Genomic DNA, 24,368 nt, shown 5'->3' on the forward strand with positions numbered 1-24,368 from the left:
ATGTTGCCGGATGCTTGGCTGCTACTGTATAATCATCAGCAGGAACCGCAGGAACAGATCCCAGGACAGGACATCCCTTAGTAGCAGCGTCGTATCAGTATGGTGGAACCTCGAGTGGAACGAACGGAACACCGAAACATAAATTAGCTGACAACATAAACGCAATGCCGGTGTGGATGTTTGACGGCATGCCAATGCGGAACTGGTGATCTGGAAAATAAAAACCCAACCATCAATTATATGAATAAACTATAATTTTAAAAACCAAATAACCTACCAATCCTATCAATCCGGATTTTTCTTCAGGAGCAGCATCGGATAATAGCAAAACAATTTTTGGTACAAACAGGAACTACTGCACCCGTCCTCGCACCCCTTTCGCACTCACGTTCCGTTTCCTTTTCGAATTAACTGGATCTGTTCTTCTTGATGCCATCACGGCCACTTCCAAATTGATGATCGGGAACACCAAAACTGAGACCAAGACGGTAGGTAGCATGCATGTCGGAACAACATCGTCAAGACCTTTCTGTTGCAACATCAATTAGCTCACTGGAACTGTTGCGAAACAATCCGAAGCACTGGCACTTCCTAAGAATGTGGAACCGTTTGGGGTCAGGGGCTCACAGCTTCGACAATGGAATCTCCGCCGATCGATTAGGAACTAGTATCCGTTTTGGCCGCATGCATGGAGGTCGATATGGTGCTATTTGGTCGGAACTGGAGATCTTCGAGAAGTTCCAATCTGAAAGTGGTGTATCAATAATATATAAGATAAGAAAAATACCAATCCTACCCAATAAAATACAAAAAATATGTACCTTATATGAAGAACACTCGGAACTAGTTACGTTGATAGATACCGGCATTGACTGGGTTGAACAATAAAGAAAGGGATGAATTTATGAACTGCTGTGACGACGGCGACATTCACGAGGCGGCCATTAGTTCTGCTTTATTTATTTATGTTCATTTTTTCATCCAAATATGGGTTAATGCGATTACCCAAATATAGGTAAAGTCTATTTCTTCAGAATATCAGTAAATTTCACCAATATTTTGGGTAAGTCTTACTAATAATATTGGTATAATTGCATTTACCCACATATGAGTGAATATAGTACCCATAAATAGGTAAACCAATCTAAGCGTGTAAGCAAAAAGTTCAAGTGATGCCAGTATTATTTTCACGATTTCATGCATTTTCATACGTTGCCATTTCGACAGTTTTTCACTCCGCCGTCTCTGTTTATATGGTGGCTGTTTAGGACTATCTTTGGGGATCTGCAAAAGAATGGTGTGTGGCGCGCGGAGAGAGAACAATGTGCTAGCCCAACTCTGCGGCGAATCCAGGGCAGGTCATGTGCACTAATTCTAGACAGCAAAATTGTGGCCGCAAAACAAGTATTGTGGCTTCAAATTCATTGATTCAGTGTTATTTGAACATACAACATCTATCTGAGATCTGGGTTTAGTAGTACGCATAACCAAGTATATCAATCACGACTGAGATATGTAGAGAGAAAAAAATCATGCAGTTATAAACAACAGTCTTGTATTTATCACTCTTATTAGCAAAAGTAGCATATATAAAGTAGAAGTTTGATCTAGTTTTGTCATAGAGACTTAACCTAAAAAATAAACTACCGAACAGTCATAAACAAATACACCTAATATTCCATGGCACTAAACGTCCAGTTCGGATTATGCGAGATTCCATGGCACGACCAAGACACCGGAATCATGTAATCAACTATCGAATCACCAGTTACTGGGCAATTCCTCCTGGCATAATACTCCATGTTGTACAAACTTAGTTGAATTCCATTACCGATGCACAGCATGAACCACAACAATACATTCCCAGCATCCTTGCTCAGGTTTCTGGTTACGAACATCAACAGCAGCCCCATAAACTCAAACTGCACGAACATCACCGGGTAGAAAAATCGGAAGGCGAATCCCAGGATCACCTCATGAAACACCGCAGATACGGTGAATACCAGTACAGTCGCCAGTGGTCGGCAGTTCTTGAACAAATGTTCAACCGAATCCTTGTAAATGTATGTGTACAACCAATCGTGCACCACCACATTCCACGATCGGATGTATTCTGCAAACGACGAGGCATTCCACCAGTCTCGATAGAACATTCGGTCCGCGAAGCGCAGCAATTCGGAGCTTGCGTTATGCCATGCGTGTAGTAGGCAGTAGAAGCCACATAAAAAGGACATCGATCCAGGCATGATGCTTCCAAACAGCGATAGTACAAATTTTCCCGAACTGATTTCGGCACCTCCGAAGCGGTCGAACACTGGGGTGAGGAATCGCTCGAAGATGAAGCTAATGTAGAATATCACGCCGACTACCTCCAACATGTGCCGGAAGACTACCGACCAGCGGATGCGCTTTGTTCGTGGGTATTCGTCCCGGTAGATGAGTGTGGGGGCGAACAGGAAGTACAGGAACTTGGCAACTGGTGGAACAGCTTGGGCGTAGTGTGGTTTGTCCCCCGAGGAAGTTTTACCAACGAAGTCAAGAGCACGTGGGATATTGCTTCGTACAAAGGCGTGCACTTTCATGACGAATCGAGTCATCTCCATGAGCACAGCAACGGACGATGCTGGTGGGAGATCCAATTGTAGAACGGCCTTGATGACCAAGGTGACGAATGCACACTGGAAAGCAATAACTCCGCATATTGCGCTTATGTCCCAAATTTTACGTTTCTGACCTAGAATATTGAAAAGTTATTGAAAACCATGTATTTAAACAAAAATAGTACACTTACTGTTTTTGAAAATCCTCCGTACTTTAGTCCAAAGGCTGAACCCCGGATATACGCAGAACACAGCTATTTGCATACAAGCCCACAATGCCAAACTGATGTGGAACTTTCCGAATCCAGCAACGATTGGACGTAAACCCAGATTGATGCTTCCCCGATCGACAAAGTCGTGCACCACCGTATTCAGGAACATGATTATCAACGCGACCAAAAAGATGTGGTAAATGGTCTTGATGTGCTTCACCTCGAATAAATCCGTCAACAGTGAGTTCCGCGCCATGAACTCCTTATCCGGTAGCTTCCCGTCTCTGCCTTTCCGTCTTTTGCTTTGGGAAGCGGACGCACCGGATAATTCGGCCCGGTGCAGCGATGCTGAACTTGAATCGCGAAACAACTGGCGCAGTTCGTAGTTTTTCAGGTTGAATAGCCTCACCTCGCCGACCAGATCGTCCACCAGCAGGTCCAGTTTCCGTTCGACGTCTTTCTCTAGCTTTTTTACAACGCTCTGGAATTTAGAGTACCGCAGATGATGGGTTAATCATGGGTTAAATTATATTAAGTGGGGATAAATACGTACGTCCATCTTCTCCCGCATTTTATCAATAGCCATGTCCTTGACGATTTCTTCCTTGAATTCGAATTGCGCTGTGAACGAAAATAACATTAATTATTACGCCGATTTTGTGAGCAATTCATACGAATTAGTTTCAAGCTTTGGAACATCATGCTTAGCTTCCAAGCAGTACATTCCTGTTTCGCTGGAAGCCACACAAATACATATTCTGTCGATTTCGTTTTCCTTTATTCACCTTTTCACGTAATCTTTCCGTTGTGAATAGTGTTGAGAAAAGCATTTGAAGGTCGTCAGCCTATCGCAAAACATCGTTTCTGAGCATGACAATAATCACGAGATGAAGGTTAATGTCGAAGTCCTCAATCTACGGATCGCATCTAAAGATAGGACTGTGGAAATGGAGTTAACGATCATATATCCTAGTTTCCCAGCAACTACAAAGAGGTTCTTTCAATTGGCGAATAGGTATGTAAAGGAAAATACCAGATCACGCTAGGCTACCAACGGGTACTCGAAGTGTACGAATGTTGGCAAAACTCCTAATCAAAATCTACATAATTGACCGCAAGTCACTATTTTGAGCGGCATTTCTCACTACCAGCCTTTGGCATACAAAGTACAACACTCTCTAACTGTACAGTCTCGCGAAATGGTGAGTTGACATCTGGGAAGGAGCGACCTACACAGCTCTGGTCCTCACAAGTTCCAATCTCACGCTTCCACGGGTCTTCCGATGACAATCGACCGCCAGCTAAGGGTTTTGTGTTTCCCGTAACAGGGTAGATCACTTTGACGTAGTGTGTTGCGGTGTAAGATCTACCAAACAGAGCCCTATCCTAATCCATTTTTCTAGCTAGGACATGTAACCGTTGGTCCCATGATGAAGCTTGTAGCTCCTTTACAAGCAAAAATCCCTCTCCCTGCTTATGTCCTATGTGAGTCTTTTGTCATGCAAGAGTTCGACCCTGTCTTCCTAAATGGGACTCACACGCTTATGCTGTCAGTTAGCCACTCGCCCATCAATTTATGTTTATTTGTAGCGGTTTGAAATAGCTAACTTGAATGCAAGAGCAATGTTAATCGCAAAGGAAGGTAACCCACAGAGGGCCGTTAACCACCTTTCGGTTATTTTCGGGCCCGTATCTCACTATTTTAATTATTTAGTGCTTGGCCTAAATCATATCCGTCTTTCTGTCCGAGTCTTTACAAGGAATAAGAAGTGCGCGTCGTGTTCCTAAATTAAAAGTATTATGTGTTCAATTAATTGTTCAATTGGTGTAAATTATTAAAACTTTGTGTTATTATAGGTAAAACTTACAAGCTAAACGGCAAATTATAAAATTACAATCTTAAACTAGGATCACAGTAATTAGTACGGTTAGTGAATTTGTTAAGAAAATGTGGTTCTTTTGTAATCTGATTGTTCTATTATTCCATTATTAAAGTGAATAGGACTATTGTCCATAGAAGCCAATAGGTGAAGCCAATTCTGTGATTAGTGGCAAAACTATACAACAAAAGGTAATTTAAGTAAAATAGTAGAATTGTTGTAGTGGGTTTGTGGTACTCGTGGGTTGGGATAAAATAATTTGGCTGAATAATAATGTGCTTTGAACAGGTCCGTACAGCGGGCCTTTTTGTTTTATGTGCGGGTTTCACCTCGTCGCCCTCAGGTGAAACTATACTTCACAGGATTCCGTGTGACGATTCCCAGATCCGAAGGACCGTGAGTCGTTATTAACTCGGTCGAGCCGTGAGGACAGAAATTGTTCCGGTTCTGGGGTCTCCATTATTCGCCGGAAAGCCAAGGGACGCGAGCGATCGACAACTCGCACCGGGAGCCAAGATCCCATTGGAGGTATCCCACCAACCCGCCCAACGCTGAATACCACACTAAGACCACCCCGCCCCCCTCTCCACCACCGTTTTGCCACCGAAGACCGCCATCAACCCACCATCCGAGATAACCACCACGAAGAACAAGTTCTAAGATAAAACCGCAAGTACCACACTCTAGTAATTAAGTGACGTCACTTCAATGATAGGCCAGTTAGGAAGCAATAAAATTGTACATGCAATGAAAATTGTATTTGGTGGTTTAGTTTTGCTTTAATTACCCTAGGTTTGAGTGATTTACACCTTTATTCCTTTTTGTGCGCTTTTCCGTGTTTTTGCAAGGAGTTCTCAGGCCTCGCCCTGTAGAGACCGTTTCTGAAGGGTAGATGTGTGTGGTTTTTGAGCCAATTCCAGGTGAGAGATCTGTGGTTCATACTTCCACGAGAGCAAACATAATTCTTGCAGTTTTCCCCTTCGTTCCCTCTCAAGTGAGCAGGATTGATTGTATGCGTGTGACTCTGTGAGCATAAACGACCCTACGTCTCAACATAATTTCCCTACCGTGAGCAGCTGCAGGCTACATTTTGGCGCTCAGCGAATTCCACACTATACTGTGTTACACGCTTTTTCAAACCCGAAGGGGGGAGAAAAAAAATCTAGTTCTTTTTTTCAATTTCACATCGTTCTCCAAACGATATTACAAATCCTAGTTTTTTCAAATTTCTATCGTTAGATCAAACAAGATACCTAGTTTTTTATAATTTTCAGCGTATACAAAGCGCGAATAATTTTCATTGTATTTTTTTTCAAATTTTGAGCATGGATTTAGAAATCTCGCACCTGTATAAGAATTTGCTAATTCATCATCTAGAAAGGCCGGAGATTGAGCATGAGCTAACGGTTAGAGCAGTCCAGTTTGAGGAAACTGAATCCCGTTCCGCGTTGCAAAGAAGATTGCGAGATAGATTAAAGGAGGAGAGAGAGAAGAACGAGACAGATATCAATTTCATAAGATGCTACAAATCCGTTGATTTGGAAATTAAGGAAATCGATGAGAATTTGGAACAAATTAAAAACTTTTTAGAAAATAAATCGCGGTTTGAGGGTATTCGTGAGAGCTTAAAAACGCGTCTAGTACACTATTTTGCAAGAACGAGAAGAGTACAGGAAATTGCGGATAAAGATGAAGACCTTCAGGATCTAGACAGACTCATCGGCGGAATTCGCGAAATGATGAATACCCATTTTCCAGTCTTAATTCCAAACGAACTTATTCAAGCACAAGTCATTCAGCAAATAGCCCAGACCCTTTCTGAGTTGAATCTGCAGGCCTCTAATACAAATGTAGAAACTGTCTCACGATCTCAATCTGAACATTCCAAATCATTGTCCATGGAACATGGAAAACTAGACGAAGCGGCAGGGGGTATTAGGGAGGAAGATCCTTTAGTCTCTTCCAGTCGTCGTACGTTGAAGTCATTACGCAAATCCGATAATGTAAAATCTCTACTTGATCTCGCGCGTCGCATTCCGAGTTCGCGTCGGAATAGCCCGGAACATTCCGGTTCCAGGTCTCAAAAACAAAGCTTGTCAGAGAGGCCTGGTCAAGAGAAACTGATCCGTAAATTTTCTTTAGATCCACGGTCGAATAAGAATCGCGAAGTAAGTCAGGAAGCGTCAGATTCGATGTCCAATACGGATTTGGAACTATCTATCAATTCGTCCGATAGTTCAAGTCCTCCGTCGCTACCTCGACATCGCCGTCGGTACACATATAAACGTAAACCAGTTTCAGACTGGAACTTGAAATATGACGGAAAAGATAACGGGCAAAACTTAATGAGATTTATCAAAGAAGTACAGTTCTACGCGAAATCCGAACAAATGTCCGAGAAAGAACTATTTCGATCCGCGATCTATTTATTTAAGGATCAGGCGAGAGTCTGGTTCATGGCAGGGATCGAGAATGGAGATTTTTCCACGTGGAAAGAACTCGTATCCGACTTGAAACGCGAATTTCTAAGCCAAGACCACGATCACGTTAACGAAATCCGCGCCATCTCGCGAAGACAAGGTCCGAAAGAACGATTTTCGGATTTCCTTGCAGAAATGCAACGAATATTCAACTCACTAACTAGACCAATAACCGAAAAGAAGAAGTTCGAAATAGTTTTTCGAAACCTTCGTGCCGATTATAAGGCCCACGCGATCGCGTCTAATATAGATAATCTCGCGGACCTCAAGAAGTTTGGTCGCCAACTAGACGCGACATTCTGGTTTAAGTTTAACACGAACGAACAAGAACACAACACTTCGCGAACTCGTGCGCAGGTAAACGAGGTGAGCTTCGGCCATAAACCCAGGCAAAACCCTCCCATGAACAACGCTAATAAAAGTTTCAAATCGCGACAATTCTACCGGTCAAAGCCCGAACGATCCGACGAAGAAACTTCGAAGAGACAAGAACCCGCGAAACTAACACACTCTTTGCAGAAGACTGACGATAACTCGAAGGGATTGCAAATTCTTCTTGAGAAATATAGGGTACCCAAAGCCGACATTTGTTTCAATTGTAGGTTGTCGGGTCACCAGGCCAAAGAATGCCGAGCTCCTAAGCACAAATTTTGCCGTAGATGTGGTTTCATGAAGTTCGACACCGATAATTGTCCATTCTGCGCAAAAAACGCGCATTAGGCGGCCGTAAGGGGTGGGTCCGTCAACAAATTTCACAAAATCCCCAATCTAAAACAAAAACTTTAAATGCCCTACCGCTGTTTGGCTTTGAACCTTTCACGAAACAGGAATACGAAAGTCCATCTGAGGAAGTAGATGAATTATTCATTCACCTCCATAATGATGACCGTCCCTTTGTGCAAGTTGCAATATTCGAAATACCGATTATCGGTTTACTAGATAGTGGAGCGCATCGTAGTATAATTGGCGCTGGCTCTCAACACTTGATAAACGTGTGCAAACTTAAGCTTTTTCCCACCAAGGTTGAGCTTATAACAGCAAGTGGCCAAAAACTGAATGTAAAAGGATGTGTAAACCTCCCGATCTCATTCAATGGAACGACCAAACTGCTCGAGACTTTGGTAGTACCAGACCTCAAAAGAAAGCTCATACTGGGTACGGATTTTTGGAGAGCATTCCAAATCGTCCCCTCATTAGCCACGAATTCGGTGGATGAACTCGAAGTTCATGCACCAGTTGTCCCCGATTTGACCCACGAACAGCTTAAAGAGTTAGAAAATGTGAAAGCACAATTCAAAATAGCGGAAGATGGCAAGCTTGATACCACCTCCCTTATTTGTCACCGGATCGAACTAGCTGAAGAAGCTAGGAAGAAACCGGCAGTTCGAATAAATCCGTTCCCGACATCACCCAAGAGACAAGCACAAATCAATCTGGAACTCGACCGTATGCTTCAAGCCGGAATTATAGAACGCTCTTATAGCGATTGGTCCCTTCGATTAGTACCCGTTGACAAACCAGATGAATCGGTTCGGCTTTGCCTTGATGCTCGGCAACTAAATGAGCGCACGATACGGGATTCGTATCCGTTGCCTCATGCGGACCGTATTTTGAGCCGGCTAGGTCCTTGTAGATATATTTCAACAATAGACCTTTCTAAAGCATTCCTACAAATCCCGTTACACTCCAAATCAAAAAAATATACTGCGTTTTCGGTTCTCGGCAGGGGACTGTTTCACTTCACAAGGATGCCATTTGGTCTGGTCAATAGTCCCGCGACTCTGTCCAGACTAATGGATCGTGTCCTAGGTGGAGGAGAATTGGAGCCAAAGGTGTTCATTTATTTAGATGATATTATCATCATCAGCGATACATTCGAGGAACATATGGACTTATTACGAGAAGTGGCCAGACGCTTGGGACAGGCCAACTTATCCATTAATCTCGAGAAATCCAAGTTCTGCGTCTCGGAGGTTCCCTATCTCGGTTATATACTGAGCACCACTGGACTTCGCCCAAATCCGAACCGAGTGGAAGCAATAGTTAATTTTGAGCGTCCCAATTCACTCAAATCTTTGAGGCGTTTTCTAGGGATGTGTAATTATTATAGACGGTTCATTTCCGCCTATAGCGATCTAGTGCGTCCCCTCACCGATCTACTTAAAGAGAAACCCAAGTCAGTACGTTGGAACGATTTAGCTGAAAAAGCGTTTGTTCGAATTAAGGAATTACTCATCAGTGCTCCAATCTTAACAAACCCAAATTTCAATAAGCCCTTTACCATTCATTGTGATGCCAGCGATACAGCGATCGCCGGTGTGCTGACACAATCATATGAAGGTGTAGATAAACCTATATCTTACTTTTCCCAAAAGCTTAGTGGAGCTCAGCAGAGATATTTTGCCACCGAAAAGGAGGCTCTTACCGTGCTAAACTCTATAGACAAATTCCGATGTTACATAGAGGGTTCGAAGTTCACAGTTTACACTGATGCTTCAGCCCTAACATACATCCTTCGAAGTAGCTGGCGTACCTCATCTCGACTTTGTCGATGGAGTATAGAGTTACAAAGACATGACATGGACATCAAACATCGCCGTGGCGTTGATAACGTGGTGCCTGATGCCTTGTCTAGGTCTGTTGATGAACTCTCTACTTCGCCGACAAATCCAGATTGGTACACTAGCATGGTGGTAAAAGTTAAATCTGAACCTGAAAAGTTTAAAGATTTTCAAATCGACAATGGTGTGCTTAAAAAGTTTGTAGCTACCCCCAATGACCGTCTCGATTATCGCTTTGAGTGGAAGGTGTGCGTTCCATCAGACATGCGCGAGAAAATCTTATTGGAGGAGCACAACGATTCCCTTCATTTGGGAATCGATAAAACGATTGCTTTGGTCAAAAAGAAATACTATTGGCCGAAGTTATCAAGCGATGTCAAATCCCACATTCAAAAATGTTCAATTTGTAAACAAAGCAAACCGCCAAATAGATCCCAACACCCTGAAATGGGAAGGCAGCGAATATGCACCAAACCCTTCCAACTCGTTGCTCTGGATTTCATCCAGTCCTTGCCAAGAAGCAAGACCGGCAACTCCCACCTACTTGTCATAATGGACATTTTTCCAAGTACTGCCTTCTGTTTCCGCTACGGAAAATATCGGCAACACAGGTATGCCAGATCCTGGAACAGAACTGGTTTAGAAGGTACTCAGCCCCGAGTATCTGATTAGTGACAATGCCACAACATTTTTGTCAAAAGATTTCAAAACCTTACTAGACAAATACCGCATTAAGCATTGGAAAAATTCAAGGCATCACAGCCAATCAAATCCAGTCGAAAGACTGAACAGAACAATAAATGCGTGTATCCGAACCTATGTCCGGTCGGATCAGAAAATGTGGGACACGAGAGTTTCTGAAATAGAATATGTGCTAAATAATACCCCACATAACGCCACTGGATTCAGCCCATACCGCATTCTTTTTGGTCATGAAATAGTTGGAAAAGGAGATGAGCATAAAATGGACAAGGATGAGGAAGAGGTATCGGATGAGGAAACCCAAGTAACATTTCAAGTTTTATTCCGCTCTAGAAATGGTTTTCAAGATTGAATTACAAGAACTGACAATAAAACCCATTACTACAGGATTACCTTCTGATGACCACTATAAGAGTAAGATATGTCCAAGTGGCCCTCTCTAGATTACCACTATAAACCTCTTATAAGAGTATATAAAATCCGTTTCAAGCCGCCCGCAAAAAAGGGAATTTGGCTGCGGCAGCTGTCAAAATTTGCTTTGAAAAAGAGAAACAAAATCTTGCAAACAAATAATAACAAACTAAAGTGTTGATGAAAATCATGATGAGGACGACTACAAAATAATACTTTTTTAAGCTTTTCTCCAATGTACTTTCATGGAAATGAGGTGCGCGCTCGATTTCATGGTGAAAGCTAGTGCAAAAATGAGATTAAGCACTACGCGCCCGCAAAATAATATAGTTTTGGGCAATGAATTTAAAATTATTATAATATCAATAACGTAAATCTTCACTAAACTAATTGATATTACACCCAGATATGTTTGTTTTTTATACCCTTTACCAAAAACGTGTCTTTTGCGGCGAAAACACCGTCTAATCATAAATTCCAGTGATAAATTTCACTGACTTGAAGATGGTTCTCCATTTCCAATATGGCCATCATAGATTTCGATCAGAAAAATGTTGCTCTTATTAAACACCGTTATAAACCCTTTGCAATGTAAATATTCTTATTGGGGTTATTCATTTGACCACATTACGACCCAAAATTATGGCTTTGATCAAGCTTTGAAAATTGGACTTATTATGCTCTTCGTTACAACCGTAGAGCTGCTAACAAAACCAGTCGGCATTTGACGTTTGAAGCTTTTCGAACAGATTTATTAGAGGTTTATTGATAGCAATAAGATCGCCAATGAATCTGAGCAACTAGCCATGGTGACTGCTGTCATAAATCCTCTATAAGAATTAAATAAATCTAACAAGCATGTAAATTGTTACTTGGGAAGGGTCGGTAGGAAACTGGAAATCGATCGTTTAATTTACAACATAGTTTACAAAAATCTTCGAAAAAGCTACGAGAAAAACGCGAAAATCTATAATCTTCGTCATAAAACCGTTAGTCCGTCGTACACCGTTGGGCAAAAAGTCCTGAAACGAAACTTCAAACAATCCTCCGCGATTGAATCGTACAATGCTAAACTCGGTCCATTGTACATCCCATGTACGGTAATCGCCCGCGTAGGAACGTCATCGTATGAGGTGGCGGACGAACATGGGAAATCGTTAGGGATATTTTCGGGAGCGGATCTCAAGCCGGAAGAAATCTAGAAAGAAAAAATAATACAGTATACGATTAACATTATTTGCGAATAGAAAAAAAAACGATAAACTTAGCCTGTTTTTCCGCTCTAATCCTTGCAACATAAATGCGGCCAGTAATCAATGAACGATTCCATTCTGTAATACGAATGAATGAATCATCGACCAGCAAAAGCATTCGCAGCTCGGTGCACCCTGCGAATGTAAACAAAAGTATTCGTGTTGTACAACCATATAGTTCCATCTAGCTCGAAATCATGCTCAATCCTACCTTTCTAATCCTAAAAGTCTCTTTGTGTCTCTCGGAGGCAGTATCCAAAGCTGATCCTTGTAAATAAAACCGACAAATGATACAGGAACTGCCGTGACTGTCGCGCGTTAGTCCGTTTCGAAGAAACACCACAGAACTGATAGTTTTTCCATAAAATATGATAAAATTCACTATTTCACTTGTATCCCGTTTTGTTATGTAGAATCAATTTTGTTTTCGTTTTCGATGTTGACAGATGGAATGTTTATGTGTTGGTGGACAACCACTCACACAGTATCTCAAACGCTTTCTCTCATTGGAAAGTGGAACCCAGAGATGCAGAAGTGTTGCTAGTTTTATTTTCATACAATTCAATTATTTTCTAAAATAAATAATGCGAAATTGAAATGAAAACATCGTATAATGCTTAGCTAGTGTCTCCATTTGCCTACTTTTGAAATAAATTTCATTCATTTCAAAAGAAGGAGTGTGGGGTAATGTAACCGTTGGTCCCATGATGAAGCTTGTAGCTCCTTTACAAGCAAAAATCCCTCTCCCTGCTTATGTCCTATGTGAGTCTTTTGTCATGCAAGAGTTCGACCCTGTCTTCCTAAATGGGACTCACACGCTTATGCTGTCAGTTAGCCACTCGCCCATCAATTTATGTTTATTTGTAGCGGTTTGAAATAGCTAACTTGAATGCAAGAGCAATGTTAATCGCAAAGGAAGGTGACCCACAGAGGGCCGTTAACCACCTTTCGGTTATTTTCGGGCCCGTATCTCACTATTTTAATTATTTAGTGCTTGGCCTAAATCATATCCGTCTTTCTGTCCGAGTCTTTACAAGGAATAAGAAGTGCGCGTCGTGTTCCTAAATTAAAAGTATTATGTGTAAAAATTGTTCAATTGGTGTAAATTATTAAAACTTTGTGTTATTATAGGTAAAACTTACAAGCTAAACGGCAAATTATAAAATTACAATCTTAAACTAGGATCACAGTAATTAGTACGGTTAGTGAATTTGTTAAGAAAATGTGGTTCTTTTGTAATCTGATTGTTCTATTATTCCATTATTAAAGTGAATAGGACTATTGTCCATAGAAGCCAATAGGTGAAGCCAATTCTGTGATTAGTGGCAAAACTATACAACAAAAGGTAATTTAAGTAAAATAGTAGAATTGTTGTAGTGGGTTTGTGGTACTCGTGGGTTGGGATAAAATAATTTGGCTGAATAATAATGTGCTTTGAACAGGTCCGTACAGCGGGCCTTTTTGTTTTATGTGCGGGTTTCACCTCGTCGCCCTCAGGTGAAACTATACTTCACAGGATTCCGTGTGACGATTCCCAGATCCGAAGGACCGTGAGTCGTTATTAACTCGGTCGAGCCGTGAGGACAGAAATTGTTCCGGTTCTGGGGTCTCCATTATTCGCCGGAAAGCCAAGGGACGCGAGCGATCGACAACTCGCACCGGGAGCCAAGATCCCATTGGAGGTATCCCACCAACCCGCCCAACGCTGAATACCACACTAAGGCCACCCTGCCCCTCTCCACCACCGTTTTGCCACCGAAAACCGCCATCAACCCACCATCCGAGATAACCACCACGAAGAACAAGTTCTAAGATAAAACCGCAAGTACCACACTCTAGTAATTAAGTGACGTCACTTCAATGATAGGCCAGTTAGGAAGCAATAAAATTGTACATGCAATGAAAATTGTATTTGGTGGTTTAGTTTTGCTTTAATTACCCTAGGTTTGAGTGATTTACACCTTTATTCCTTTTTGTGCGCTTTTCCGTGTTTTTGCAAGGAGTTCTCAGGCCTCGCCCTGTAGAGACCGTTTCTGAAGGGTAGATGTGTGTGGTTTTTGAGCCAATTCCAGGTGAGAGATCTGTGGTTCATACTTCCACGAGAGCAAACATAATTCTTGCAGTTTTCCCCTTCGTTCCCTCTCAAGTGAGCAGGATTGATTGTATGCGTGTGACTCTGTGAGCATAAACGACCCTACGTCTCAACATAATTTCCCTACCGTGAGCAGCTGCAGGCTACAGACAATAAGTTGTGGTAATTAAGGATTCATCGTATTTAGTCCTCGCTACCAACAGCAGTCTCAGAAATAAAACATAATTAATGTTACCTTGCAGACAGTTGATAGACTCGAATTCCTCTTGTTTGAGGCTAAACTGTATGCAGCGGAACTTTTCAAGCAATTAGTTAAAAACCTCGGTACCCGGTCCTAGGCTGAACTGACTGCTGGAAAAATCGAGTTAGGGGTTTAAATACGTACTAACTCTTCTTGAACTGGTGAACAATGGTAGTGATAGGAACTCACGGAAGTTCTTATTACTGACCAAATTCTCTTGCTTGAAATGGTCTTGTAGACAGAGCTAAATCCCGGGTTTTAAGAGTTTCACTGGTGATAATCTAGAAGCAAGAAAAGGATGTGGCAAGGGCTCCGATGCATGGCCAAAAACATTATTACTGTTCTGTTTTCTCAAGAAAGGATTGATTTCCTATTGATAAGGAGCGCGCCTTCAATAGGATTGCTCTCTATGAAGGGTCTAAATAGCGGGACCTTGTCATGGTGGTCTTGAGGAAACAAAACAACAACTGTATCGAAACCGATACTGCATTACTCAATAGCACTGGAGTAATTCGACATGCACTTAAACACTAAAGATACGGGTAACGCTACAATAGATCTAATAATTGGTCGCAGTGGCACACCCGAACAGGAAAAAATAGGGTTTTGTACTTAGCTGGTAGTGCAGCCTGGACACTGTTGTCCTTCTGACATCAACTAGAGTGAGGGGGTGCGACCATCGTCCCTAAACCCTAACCCCAAAGCGTTAAGCGACCCGTTAAGGACCTTTCTAAGCATCTAAACTTCGTATGGCCTGAAAAATGTCATGGATTTGAAGTTGATTCACTCCAATATCATTTGGAAAGTCTGAGAAAAATGCAAAATAGTCGCGGTCACGATCATTTTCAGAAAATGTAGAATAGGTTTCCTTGGAAAAAAAATCTACAAAAAGATTACAGTTTATTTCGCTCTCAGTTTTTGAATTGTTATCTTCAAAAGCGTTACTGATAGCGTAATTCAATTGATCGCATACGTCCAAGTAATATATTAAATTTTCATTACTGTTATGACTTTCGTGAATTTTGTGTCCCTTTTGCTTGCGATTTCTTAAATTCTTGATTTGCGGTTATACCGAATTGGGTCTTTATTATTGTTATGACGTCGTTTTCGTTTTAGTGGAGTTTCTTGTGAGATTATGTCAGATAATAATCTGTAAAAAGTTTTAACAGATGCTTCGACATTTTCTTCATTGCTTTAAACTATTTGCCAGTTTACACTCTTTAACCTACCTCGATTATTTTCATAGTTCGCTAAATTGTATTCAAAGACATCCTCATACTCACAATCGTTGGGTCTTTGTTGTTTATGTATGAATAACGAGTATTCGATTGCAGTGTGGAACGCTTCATTTTTCCACAATGGATTGATAGATTCTGTTACACAAAAATCTTCATAGATATTTGTAAGCAAGAGGTAAAATAGCAATTTTGTTTTTTTTATATGATCATTATGATTTGGTTCAATCCTTAACTTGCAGACTTGTCAAAAATTAATTGCAAAGTTTCGTTATCCCCAACGACTGGCAGTATAGGATAAATTCGTTTTCTGAGTCTAGAATAAAGTCAGCAATGCGTTGGTTAAAGTTAGTAAAGATAGTTGTGCTTACAAGCATGATTAGGCGGGAAATATACCGATGCGAATACATGCATTTCTCCAGCTATATGGGTTTTTACCCAGACATGCTCAAATTCATTGAAATTATTTGTTGTGATGATTTCTGAATTAAAGTTTGCTGAAATAGTTATCAGAACACCACCACCGTGAGAAAACTCCGGTCATCTCTAAATACATTAAAGTTACTTCCAAAAATTTCTTCACTCCAAACGCTTTCATCCCAGCTTTTTTCAGTTGCCAGAATAATCGAAAAGGATGAGCTTAATAAATTTTTAAATATAGGGTTAGGGGGGCAAGATGGGTCACGGGGTAAGATGGGTCAGGGCCGTTTTTGAGCATCGTATACATTTTAATGTGGAGATTATGACTTTGTAGGATGAATAATTTGGTTCTACTTTATTGTCACTCGATTTGATGATAAAATTTCATTTTGGTAGAGTATGGCAAGGTAAAATAATTTTCAGCATTGTTTCTTATGCGAAACACACTTTCTATAAAACGTGTTATCTCGTCGAGCAATCTAAAATTTAATTATTTTTTATTTATATAGTAAAAGTATCATAAGTAATGTATGCGATGTTGTACTAACTGCGTCGAAATTAATTAATTTTATCGAAAATTAGACATTCTAACATGAACTTACAAATGGGGCAAGATGGGTAAGCACATACTGAATGGCATAGTTCGTATTCAAAACATATTTTCCATTGCTGATTTAATCATTTTAAGGTTACTCAATCCCAAGCTTTAAAATCCTTTTTATTCAATAAAATCATTGGCAATAAGCTTATCTATCTGTGTGTAATTTATAATTATGAATAAAATCAATAATAATTGCAGAATTTAAAGGTGACCCATCCTGCCCCGCTGTTTGACCCATCTTGCCCCGGCATTTTTTGATAGACAGAAAAATAGACTTCAACTTTATTACCTCAAAATGAAATAAAAATTAGAATTTTTGTTTTTTTATACCCTTTGCTTACAGGTTATGAGCTGTTTTTATAGATTCACGTTAAAAAGCTAAATAAAAAAGTTCATATTTTGAGGCATTGAGGGTTTGCCTTAGGTGACCCATCTTGCCCCATCCTACAATATATTTCATTTTGGCTAGGCTTTTCATTCGATTGAAATTTTGACAATAAATTGGTCGGGGTTCTGCCAAAACACACCAAGCGCCAACAAAAAAATCGCCAATTTTCTGCCCATTACTGAGGATATCATAAATATAGGTATGAATTGATATGAAATGATTCCGGTTTTCCTTGTGTGAACAGAATATTACAAGTCAGTCAAAAAGCCGCTTGGTGCGGTTTGGCTGAACCCCGACGAATTAGAACTTCAGTCGAATTCTGTTTCTGCGAAGAAGTAGGCTGTAGAATTTATATTCGGCCTCCCTAGTGCGTTGAATTGGTTGAGTGTGTTCACTGGAAAGGAACGAACGGTGTGATTGAACAAAGATATTTTAGTTACTAGATAAAGATTGTCGCTTCGGTTCCCTTTGTTCTGCTGTCCGGAACATGTTGGGTACCAAGCTGTCAAATCGTATGGATTTTCCTTCTTTGACATTTAGCTCCCCTATCCTCGCAAGCAAAAGATGTTCCGGACAGCGACGACAGCGACAATATTTATCTAGTAACTAAAATATCTTTTGATTGAACGCAGGGCCGGATTTATGGGTGGGGCGGGGGCCGTGGCCCCGGGCCCCCACAAATCTTATGTACCAAAACCAACCTTTTTTGTACATTTTGGGGCCCCCACATACCGTCGCCCCCGGGGCCCCCTTCCGGCTAAATTCAGCCCTGATTGAACGTCTGCCAAGGCATCGCACACTGGTTCAGAAGCCCCCAAAACGTGCGTTTTTTTAGTTTTCAACCTGAAAATTACATTTTATTAATTACATAAAATTACCACTATTGTTTTGAATCAACTTAAAATAGTCCTTAATGTACGTTTTTCAGTACAACTGTTACGTAAACAATTAAAAAGTGGCTAACATGATTAGTTATTTAACCATGCAAGGTTACAAACTCGACAAATGACAGCCATTCGTCTTAAATGTGGCTGTTTCGTCTTGATGGAGATAGTTACTATGCAATAAATAACCAATCATGTTAGCCACTTTTTAATTGTTCACATAACAGTTGGACTGAGAAACGTACATTAAGGACTATTTTAAGTTGATTCAAAACAATAGTGGAACACGACGGAACAAAACAAAACATTGTGCATTCGGTAGCTTAAAATCGAATCTTTCAGATGGTGGCTGTTTGGCTTGCCGCCTCTTGCCGCTTTTCATGGTGTGTTGATGTGAAAATTGACTATTTTTCTAAAGATTCCTTAATAACTTTGACAGGTTTCAAGATAGATCAAAGTAGTCTTCTAGACAAACATGTTTTTTGTCATTATGCACAACTTTCTAGAATAAACCATAGTGCTAAAACCATTTCCAAAAAAGTTATGCTCAAAATGACTAAAATAAATACTCCCCCTAAACAATTAGAAAATTCCCATAAGAAAATAGAAAATTGCCAATAAAGAAATTAGGGTATGAGCAATAAATAAATATAAAATGTCCACAAATAAAACAAAATTTCCATAAACAATTACAAAAATTCAACACAACAAAAATAAATAAGCACTTTTAAAAGCAAAAGAAGAATTTTCCATAAAAAAAATAAAATGTTCCACGTAAAAAATACAAAGTTTCCATAAATAAATCAATATTAGAAATAAAAAATACAAAATATTCCACAAAATAAATATTTTTTCAATAAAAAAATAAAAATTTTCCACGAAATAATCAAGAAAAAGCAATAAAAATTAAGAAAATTTCCATTAAGAAATATAAAAAGCAATCAAGCTGTGCTTTTTTTCTATAGATGACCCCTTCTTTAAAAGCGTTTAAAGTTCATGAAAAAATTTCATCAGCTTTATTGCTTTCTTGTATTTTTTAATGGAAATTTTCTTATTTTTTTATTGCTCTTTATTGATTATTTTGTGGAAATTTTTTATTTTTTTATGGAAAAAAAATATTTATTTTGTGGAAAATTTTGTAATTGTTTATTGCTAATATTGATTTATTTATGGAAATTTTGTATTTTTTTCGTGGAACATTTTCATTTCTTTATGGAAAATTCTTCTTTTATAATTGCTATTTTTGCTTTTAAAAGTGCTTATTTATTTTTGTTTTGTGGAAAGTTCTTAATAGTTTATGGAAATTTTGTTTTATTTGTGGAAATTTTATAATTATTTATTGCTCATACCCTGATTTTTTATTGGCAATTTCCTAATTGTTTATGGAAAATTTCTAATTTCAAATGGAAATTTTATTTAGCTGCCTGCTCAAAATATGATTTTTGGGGGTCATTCATACAAAACGTGCTCTAATTCCTTACAAAACCGTTTGTCCAATATTGTGTCTTCAGAAAAGATGTTCCAATTCACAATCTTTATAACATCGCAGAGAACAACCACTGCTTTTGTACATCTGCGTAAATTTTTTATTCCATACCGCCCTTCAAGGTGGATAGATCATTGAAATTTTCTTATCAAAATAAAGCCCAAGAAATATCCTTCAACTCTTCTGAAGACATCATGACTCTAAAATGTAATTTTCAGGTTGAAAACTAAAAAACGCACGTTTTGGGGGCTTCTGAACCAGTGTGCATCGTTGCGAGATATTCCTAGATCCTCGTCTACAACCAGGAAAATTTGACGCAATAGTTCTAAGTCTGTTGGTAGTCCTTCAGATGCTAGCATTGCAGTGGCGCTGGTTTTGGTGGTTCCATGAATGCATACTGTAGGCACCTGTAGGTAGCTGGTCGTGCAAGTGTGACAGGAACTTCCGCACAATGTCCATAATTTTTGGGTCCCGTAGTCGTGATTTTAAAAAACGTCGTTCACCAGATGCAGATTGCTCTGTGAGTCTTACTATAGGTGGTCGCATTGGGTCCAGCAGAGGAGGGTGCTCGATATCCATTTTAATGAAGTCGGCTTTCACTGCTGCAAGAAAGTTGTGCTGTTGCTGTTGGCTTTGTGACTGTTGATAGTTTTCTGGTTGATGTTGATCTTTTTGAATAGGTGGTTCTGCTCGATAAGGGTTGATAGTTTCACCCTTTCTAAAGTTAATTAGTGTTGGGACCGATAGACCAGAAATAGGTCGATGATAGAGGGTGAACCGGCAAATTTAACTTTAGCAAGAGCAAGTAATTCCTTGTCTTTACCCATGTGTCCTTGAGTGTGATCTTTGACGGTTGCAGGTGGTTGATAGCTAATACGAACGGATTGTTGTTTTCTTCGTTTCCTTCGTTGTCTAGCCTTATCAACGGCTTTTTCTTGGAGCTTTTGCCTATTCAGCTTCTTGTCGTATATCGACGAGTCTGGCCTCCAGTACCATTTATTTCCAAGCATCCGCCAACCAGCGGGGGAAAGGTCTTTTTTCGATTGAGCTTCGTTGCTCAATTTAGTGAATTGGGCTCGACGCTCAGCAAACAGGTCCATGATTACATTATTGGTCACGTCTTGCTGGGACTGTTGATTTTGTTGATGTTGTAGATGTTCTGATGCCTTTTGCTGTTCATTGGAGTCTTGGAAAGATTGTTGTTGCTGTTCTTGTTGTTGATGTTGTTGGTGTTATTGGTGTTGTTGCTGATGCAGTTCTTGATGTTGTGGAGGCAGCTCAGTAGGTCATATAGCTCGTCTGCCAAAGTGTTGCGTAAAGGAGGTGAATTTATTTCTGCACTGTTACTTAAGTTGGAAACAGCAGCAGAAACATGTTCCACTTCATCCAATAATTCATCCAATTTTTTTAATTCAGTGAGGACTAGGGAAGATGGCACCAGGTCGCTTCTGAGGTCATTTATTAGTTGTAGAGCAAGGCCCATTGAAATTGTTGTTGTTTTCATCGCCTCCACTGCTGCCACTATAGCTGATTCAACCGCCTTTTATACTATGAGGTCTTTTGGAGGAGGTGTGTCCAAAAATGCTGATAGCTTGTTTTTAATTTCTGTAGCGTATGCTCTGGGGCAGTTCGTGGGGCAGTACCAGGCGAGTTTTATGGGCGAACGCTCCACTACGGACCAGGTGTTCGCCATTCGCCAAGTACTGCAGAAATGCCGCGAATATAACGTGCCCACACATCATCTATTCATCGAGGAAGCCTACATCAGACTGAAGAGGGAAGCTAAGCGGATTGGACTAGTCATCAACACGTCGAAGACGAAGTACATGATAAGAAGGGGTTCAAGAGAAGACAATGTGAGCCACCTCGAGTTTGCATCGATGGTGACGAAATCGAGGTGGTAGAAGAATTTGTGTACTTTGGCTCACTGGTGACTGCCGAAAATGATACCAGCAGAGAAATTCGGTGCCGCTGGAAATCATACGTTCTTTGGACTCCGCAAGACGCTCCGATCGAATCGAGTTCGCCGCCGTACCAAATTGACAATCTACGCTCATTAGACCGGTAGTCCTCTACGGACACGAGACCTGGACGATGCTCGTGCAGGACCAACGCGCACTTGGAGTTTTCGAAAGGAAAGAGCTGCGTACCATCTATGGTGGGGTGCAGATGGCGGACGGTACGTGGAGGAGGCGAATGAACCACGAGTTGCATGAGCTGCTGGGAGAACCATCCATCGTTCACACCGCGAAAATCGGAAGACTGCGATGGGCCGGGCACATAGCCAGAATGTAGGACAGTAACCCGGTGAAAATGGTTCTCGACAACGATCCTACAGGTACAAGAGAGCGAGGTGCGCAGCGGGCAAGGTAGATCGATCAGATAGAAGATGACATGCGGACCCTCCGTAGACTGCGTGGTTGGCGACGTGTAGCCATGGACCGAGTCGAACGGAGAAGACCCTTATATACCGCAAAGGCCACTTCAGCCTTAGTCTGAATAAATAATAATAATAGCGTATGCTCTGTTGTTGGTAATGGCATTGATGACGCTCAATGTTGGTAAGCATTGTTTCGATGTGAGCAATCGCCTCATCGTGTGTGTTGTTTAACGTCTCAAAATTTGTGAGCATCTTATGATTTGCCACGAATGTGTGTTTAATGTTCTCAGAAACATTGATAATTTATAGATTAATTTATAGATTTGTTTTATTTATGATATCCCAACAAACAATTTAATCTGAATAAGCTAGTTTTTCGGCTGAAGAAGGCTATTTTTCATTGAATAAGCGCTCTATAAGTTTTCAATGTTTGTAGGGATCCCATCGTTATTAGCTGGTTATGGAACAACTTCTCGCAAGGGCAGCTGTTGTATAATTGGTAATACGTCCGTGTACTTAATGGAATGATGGGTTCAAGTCCCATCGGGAGCCGAATCTTTTTTCGCAATATCTCATAAAAACACTTTAAAATGGCAAACTTAACTATTTTGATAAGAAAAATTATTTTGAGCTTTTTAGTGGAATGTCATCACTTGTCATAAGACGAGTTTGTACAATCCCATTTAATTCCACCACTTAATTGTACTTTGACAGATACGTCAAGGTACAATTGAGTGGTGGAATTAAATGGGATTGTACAAACTCGTCTTCAATCAAGTCATCAATCAAGAAAAAGTTTAGATTTGATTTGAAAATGTATCACCACAGCAAATCTACAATGTCTAATGCGAGTTTGACGAAAAACAACGCACTATCTTTTGAACAACATTTGACAAATAATCAAACAAAATTTTTAAACATAATATTTGACAAATAGGTTATTTTCAAATATTTGCTCATCGTGTACTGGCACATGTCAAATAATCAGCAAACGTCAAATTTTGTTAAAACAGGCTATGACAAATATCTGTTGATTAGACAAACAGTGTACTGTATGCTTAATACAGACATAGAGGACTTCTGGGGCAGCAGGGACCATTTCCAAGGGCTTGACGACCCCTCCCCAGCTGTCTGCGAGTCAGGGGGTTCTGCCTAGGAGGTGGTGGGGTTAACAGGGGGCGCTGTTAATTCCCTCCCAAAAACCACATATCCGCAAGCAAACCCTATCAAGCGACCGTGTGCCGCTTAAAGCATACAAGCCCCTAACCCCGAATCCCAAGGTGTCAGGCGACCCGTGCCGAAGGGATGAATGGCCTGGGGGGTGAAACAATTAGCCAGGTCGTTAACGGAGCCTGTGGAGGTTCCACAGAGTGAGGGCTGCTTCGGCGGCAAGCGGGTGGCAGTGGGTGGTACTCACACACCCCCAAGTGGTGCACATGTGGTGCAAGCGAATGGGAGTTGGGGGTATTACTCGTAATACCCCCACAGAGTGAGGGACCGAGTGTATGGGTGAGCACACAAGTAAGTCTCGCATGGTACGCATGTCGGTAGTGTTAGAATGACTGAAGTCTGGTGAGGCCTGGCAGGAGTGTCAGGGGGGCAAATACCTCTGCGGCACCTCAGAAGTAGGGGACACGAAAGTCTCGCTGCGTCTGGCAGGAGTGTCGGGGGGTTGATGCTTCTGCGGCACCTCAGAAATCGGAGACATGTAAGGTAAGTGGTGCGACCCCGTTGCAGGATGGGGAGACCACCACACTGGCTGAGGACTACCTGGGCTTCGAAATGTCAATAGGTGGGTGCTGCCAGCAAAGTACCTAATGGTGACCTATTGGCAGTATCAAAGCCTGGGTAGGTGAGTGTTAGGCACGCCTGACGTGCCGGGTGTTCCACGCCCAAACGATGCACAGGAGGTGCACAGAGTGGATAAAAATGGGAGATATGGGTATTACAACCCCCACTGAGTGAGTGACTGAATGTCAAAGAGAGTGGTGCACAAGTGGTGCAAGCGATCGGGACTGAATGTATGAGCGGGCACACAAGTCAGACTCGCATGGTACGTATGGTCAGTGTGGCTGCTTAGGCAGTAGTGTGATCCGGCTGTCAGGGACGGAATGAGTGAAGTCTCGCTAGGCCTGGCAGGAGTGTCGGGGGCAGATACCTCTGCGGCACCTCAGAAGTAGGGGACACGAAAGTCTCGCTATGACTGGCAGGAGTGTCGGGGGGTTGATGCCTCTGCGGCACCTCAGAAATAGGAGACATGAAAGGGTCTGCCTCGTAGCTGAGGTAGGAGCGGCATAGGAGCCACCAACCTAGGGTCGCCTCCGGCTTGGTAGACAAGTGGTGCCATTCTGTTGCAGGACGGGGTGAGCACGATACTGAATGAGGACTGTCTATGCTGTGAGATGGCGGCATGGGGGTATCCCCTGCAGGGTACCTGGTCTTCCCCTGCAGTCATTCAAGCGGCATAGGCAGGTGAGTGTTGGGGCACATGTGGTGCCAGTATGTCTTGTGCAAATGTGTTGCATGGGGAGTGTCGAAGAGT

The 24,368-nt window shown here is 41.3% G+C and overlaps 1 protein-coding gene across 1 annotated transcript in view; it reads right to left on the reverse strand.

The window, feature by feature from the left end:
• Positions 1–1,538: 1,538 nt before the first annotated feature.
• The window catches only part of LOC134225915 (sterol O-acyltransferase 1-like), a 32,733-nt gene continuing 9,903 nt past the window's right edge, over positions 1,539–24,368 (reverse strand). The window contains exons 2-4 of the mRNA XM_062706355.1: positions 3,366–3,433; positions 2,792–3,293; positions 1,539–2,734 (exon numbers count right to left, since the gene is read on the reverse strand). Of these exons, the coding sequence (XP_062562339.1) occupies positions 1,671–2,734; positions 2,792–3,293; positions 3,366–3,433 (1,634 nt within the window). The 3' untranslated portion in view covers positions 1,539–1,670. The remainder of the gene's footprint in view (positions 2,735–2,791; positions 3,294–3,365; positions 3,434–24,368) is intronic.

The sequence above is a fragment of the Armigeres subalbatus genome, chromosome 3 (genome assembly GCF_024139115.2).
Source record: "Armigeres subalbatus isolate Guangzhou_Male chromosome 3, GZ_Asu_2, whole genome shotgun sequence".
NCBI classification, from domain to species: Eukaryota; Metazoa; Arthropoda; class Insecta; order Diptera; family Culicidae; genus Armigeres; species Armigeres subalbatus.